Source organism: Sander vitreus, chromosome 2 (genome assembly GCF_031162955.1).
Source record: "Sander vitreus isolate 19-12246 chromosome 2, sanVit1, whole genome shotgun sequence".
NCBI lineage: Eukaryota > Metazoa > Chordata > Actinopteri > Perciformes > Percidae > Sander > Sander vitreus.
This window is the reverse complement of record NC_135856.1, coordinates 2,148,261-2,153,260: the sequence shown is the minus strand read 5'-3', so window position 1 is coordinate 2,153,260 and position 5,000 is coordinate 2,148,261. Positions and strand designations below refer to the sequence as shown.

General features: G+C 45.7%; 1 protein-coding gene across 1 annotated transcript in view; it reads left to right on the top strand.

Moving 5' to 3' along the window:
• Positions 1–4,509, top strand: part of esf1 (ESF1 nucleolar pre-rRNA processing protein) — a 24,545-nt gene extending 20,036 nt beyond the window's left edge. The window contains 3 exon segments of the mRNA XM_078272643.1: positions 1,043–1,131; positions 1,916–2,071; positions 2,235–4,509. Coding sequence (XP_078128769.1) covers positions 1,043–1,131; positions 1,916–2,071; positions 2,235–2,585 — 596 coding nt within the window. The 3' untranslated portion in view covers positions 2,586–4,509.
• The last annotated feature ends 491 nt before the right edge of the window (positions 4,510–5,000 follow it).

Sequence of the window (5,000 nt, the reverse complement as noted above, 5' to 3'; positions counted from 1 at the left end):
TCTTCATTAATCAGAGGTGTGTTTTGGGCGTAACATGCAATCAACCAATCAGAGATCATCTCCCATTCCCTTTAAAAGCCAGGCGCGTTTGGACCTTGGAGCATTGCTGTTATGATGGAGGATTTACACCGTAATATTTGTATTTGTAATCTTCTGCGTGTGTGTGTGTGTGTGTGTGTGTGTGTGTGTGTGTGTGCTGCTGTGCGTCCCTGTGTGTGTAACAAGCATAGTGTGCACGTGCTGTGCACGAGCCTAGGAGCATTTTACTAATGCTCTGTTAAAATAACAATGAAATGCTGCGTTATTGACTTTAGACCAGGTTTTTGTTGGTCAATGGTGCCATCACTTCCCACTGCCTCAAGATAGCAATACGCCCAGAATGCACCTGAACACACCTCCCTGTAAGACCAGCACGCCCAGAATGCACCTGAACACACCTCCCTGTAAGACCAGCACGCCCAGAATGCACCTGAACACACCTCCCTGTTAGACCAGCACGCCCAGAATGCACCTGAACACACCTCCCTGTAAGACCAGCACGCCCAGAATGCACCTGAACACACCTCCCTGTAAGACCAACACACCCATGGGCCACAGATGGGTGCAGGTGCATTTGTTATTTAAACGACGTGTCTTAAACTAGCAAAGACACTTGCGTCGGGCTTGGTGCTGCGCCGGGTGCAGGATAGGGCTCAAACGCCCAAAACACCAAAAGTACGAAGACATGTCGGACCAGACGCGAGCTTTTATTTTGAAAAGTAGAAGCCAGACGGGAGGTTCCAGGCTGCAGTACAGTCTTGAATATTTTTGTCATATAGTGTGATACGTAGCTGCATCTGCCAGATTGCCAGTCTGGCTGCAACTACCAATTATTTTCCTTGTTGATTAATCGGTGGATTATTTTTGAGTTTTTCAGTCTGGTTGAACAGCGTTTTGTTCTCCATGTAGAAAACTAAACATCTCTTTGTACAGAGGACTTTCTACAACCTGAATAGCCCTCAAAGACCTTTTTGAGTTTAGATGTTGTGTTTTGTGTCCGCAGACATTAAGAAGAAATCAAAGGGGAAGAAGAAGAAGCAGGAGGAAGAGGAGCGGACAGCCGAGGAGGAAGAGGAGCTGGAGAAACAGAAGGTGAGAGAGACCTGTGGATCAGAGTGTTAGCTACACGCTAGACTATATCCTTGACGTTCCACTTCCAGGATTGCTCCGTTGCCGATGGAAATTACGCCGGATGTCCCGTCCCCTTCCTCTGTCTCTGTGTTGGGGTTCTAACCTCCGGCTGATTTGTGAGGACTATGGTTAACTGCTCCTCAGATCTCTGCAGGGTAAATCCAGACAGCTAGCTAGACTATCTGTCCAATCTGAGCTTTCTGTTGCACGACTAAAACTACTTCTGAACGTCCACATGTTCCCCCAAAACCAGCTCCTTCCTGAGACTATTTAGCAGAGGCACCGTGGCTCCGTCCGGAGCTTAGCCCCGCCCACGATGATTGTGATTGGTTTAAAGAAATGCCAATAAACCAGAGCAGGTTGTCCGCCCATCCAGGAATGCTGTGTGGACTAGACAGACCCTCCTCTGCAGCTCTGTGGAGGAAGGTCTGGCAATGAGAGACTGACTACATGCTAAAACATGTGCTAACCCTGTGTGTCTGTGTGTGTGTGTGTGTGTGTGTCTGTGTGTGTGTGTCTGTCCGTGTGTGTCTGTCCGTGTGTGTGTGTGCGTCCGTGTGTGTGAGTGTGTTTCTGTGTCTCTGTCCGTCTGTGTGTGTGTGTGTGTGTGTGTGTGTGTGTGTGTCTGTGTGTGTGTGTGTGTGTGTGTGTGTGTCTGTGTGTGTGTGTGTGTGTCTGTCTGTGTGTGTGTGTGTGTGTCTGTCCGTGTGTGTGTGTCTCTGTGCGTCTGTGTGTGTGTGTGCAGGCGGAGATGGCTCTGCTGATCGAGGACGGCGCCGACGACGCCAAACACCAACACTTCAACTACGACCAGATCGTGGAGCAGCAGAACCTGAGCAAGCACAAGAGGAAGAAGCTGCTGAAGAAAGGCGGCGAGGCGCTGGCGGCCGACGACTTCCAGGTCCGTTTAAAACCTCCGTCCTCCACCAACGCTCACGTAGTTTCACGTAGGGCTGCACGATATGACAAATATGAGATATGTGATAACGTTGTTGGATATTGTAATAACGGCATATACACAAACACACACGTGTGTGTGTGTGTGTGTGTGTGTGTGTGTCCAGGTGGACGTTAAGGACCCTCGTTTCCAGGCCATGTTCACCTCGCACCTCTTCAACCTGGACCCGTCCCACCCCAACTACAAGAAGACCAAAGCCACGCAGAGCATCCAGGCCGAGAAGCAGCGCCGACGGGCGGACGAGCAGCGCCGCGTGGAGGACACGCTCAGCGCCGAGAAGGCCGCGCCCACGCAGGCCGCCGCTGGGGCCGGGAAGAAACGGGAGAATGACTCCGAGCCCCCGACAGCTGAAGGCGCCGCAAAGAAATCACTGGACCCCAGCTTGTCTTTGCTCATCAAGTCCATTAAAAGCAAAACGGAGCAGTTTCAGGCTCGGAAGAAACAGAAGATCATGTAGGTAGGACTCAGCTTTTTCTACCACAGACCCTGGGTTCCCCAAAAATCACAGACTGATACCGGTCACCTTCGTTATCTGCTGGCTTTCTCCTGGACTGCTGGGGTCATTTTGCAACGTGGCATCATGACTTTGCGTAAACATACTTGCATACTTTCCTAAAGCCAAGTGGCGTGTTATCTGGACGTAGGGCTGGGCCATATGGAGAAAATCAATATATATAATATAGATATTTTTGACCAAATACCTCGATATCGATACCGCAACGATATTGTAGCGTTGACTATCGGTGCTTTCACAAAACATTTACACAAAGAGATGATAACTAATCATCAGTAATGTGGATATAATGACTAAGGGGGTAAAGGCAAATAACAGAACAGTTACAACAGTCTGGTACGAAAAGACACTTATGCCATATTAAGATATCCAAAATCTAAGACGATATCTAGTCTCATATCACGATATCGATATATTGCCCAGCTCTATCTGTACGCATTTTGAGCTATCCACGTGTATGTCTACGCTGTATACAGCGGGCGTAAACATACACGCGAGAACATCACACGCGTGTAAAAAAAAAAAAAAAAAGAAGAAAAAAGGTTGGGTTCAGGAAAGGAACATTGGGGAAGGCTTTATTAAAAAAATAATAATAATATAAAACGGTTGGTAAACGCCACACACAGGACGCGATCGCTGCTCTCCTGTGTTTACTACTCGCTACGGCGATAATTCACACGTCACGTAGGTCAACGGAGGCCAAACGGCGTTGATGAACTCGCTAAAAAGCGAGTATGCGTCTTGATAACACGCCAGAATGGCGTACGGATTGGCGTGTCATACACACGCCATTTCACGACATCGGCCTGTTATTTTGTATGTTTGTGTATAGAAGAATATCACAAGATTTGGGGATTTTGAACACATTTTTTTAGTAAAAAAACAAACAAAAAACAACTGACTCCTGCTGCAGCAGATTCTGTTGACATGTTTTATTTTAACACGTAGAAAATCAGTATTATGAAGACATTCTTCACAGCTGAGTTTTACAGTTATTTACAAGTCATTGTAGATAATAGCAGTGATCATGCCAGATAACTAGGACTAGTTAGGTTGGGTTAGTTCCTCTGGTCAGTGGTTAAACTGGGCTCCTTTGTGTCAGGATGCGCCTGCTTGCAGTCAGTTGCCTGCTGGAAATATGTCACATACAATCTAATGAAAGTGCTGCTTTTGAAAACACATTTCTGACAATAAATGAAAGATTTTTGAAATGGCAAGTCTAGTTTTCTCTCGGTTGGAGTACAGATAGTCTGCGTGCTTCAACCTCTCCTTCATCTATGGCAGAAAACCAACGATGTTTGTCCAAAAATCATAGTTCAGCTGCTTTCAAAATGAAGAAAAAGGTAGCACATCTCAAGTTCCTAAAGTTAAGGAAGACAAAAGATAAAATACTGACAGTACTGCCTCTTCCATGTTGCTTACTTTTGGCGTTTCTTTTGCATTAATATCCAGAAACCGCTCTGAGGTCGCTAGCGCTAAACCCACCAGACTCCATTTAAAAAAGCAGTACTTTTAGCGTGTATAGAGCCAACATATCTTCACATGGAAATCACTAAACTGTGTTTATTTCAACCAAAACTAGAGTTGTGATGGTTGGAAAAGTGGAAAAGACAACCCAAAAACACCTTTTCACAGTTTTATTTTGTTTCTGTCGCCTCTGAATGAAGTGTGTTTTATGATGCTAAAATTGCTCTTTATTTACATGGAGTCTGGTTGGTTCTTCTGTTGGAGTACAGACAGTCTGCGTGCTATTCTAGCTGGAGGATTTGTTTTCGTTGGATTATTTCAGCGCAGTAACTTCTCCTTCCTCTCTAGCAGAAAACCAACAACGTTTGTCCTAAAATCATAGTTCAGCTGCATCGTTTAATTCCCCGAAAAAACTACTTTTAATGATGCATTTACCTGAAGAACAGACAGCTTCCTCTCAAAATGAAGAAAAGGCAAGGCAGCTTTATTTGTAGAGCTCATTTCAGCAACAGGGCAAGTCATAGTGCTTTACATGAAAACATTAAAGAGCAGGTTTAAAAACTATTAAAAGAAAAATACCAGAATAAAGATTACAGTGCATTAATTATTTTAAAGAAAAGTCTTCAGCCTTGATTTAAAAGAACAGAGTTGCTGCGGACCTGCAGTTTTCTGGGAGTTTGTTCCAGATATGTGGATTAGAGGATGGAGACCCGCCGGGCCGGGCCGGGTTCAGACAGATATTTAGAAATGATGTTGGGGGTCGGGGTCGGTCACATCAGCGCGGTGAGGCGTTGAACAGTTTACATTTAAAACAGCTGATTATGTAGACGCGCCTGTGTTAACGTGTGAGCTGATGACCTCGTCTGTTGACATTTCTGAATGTCTTCCTCC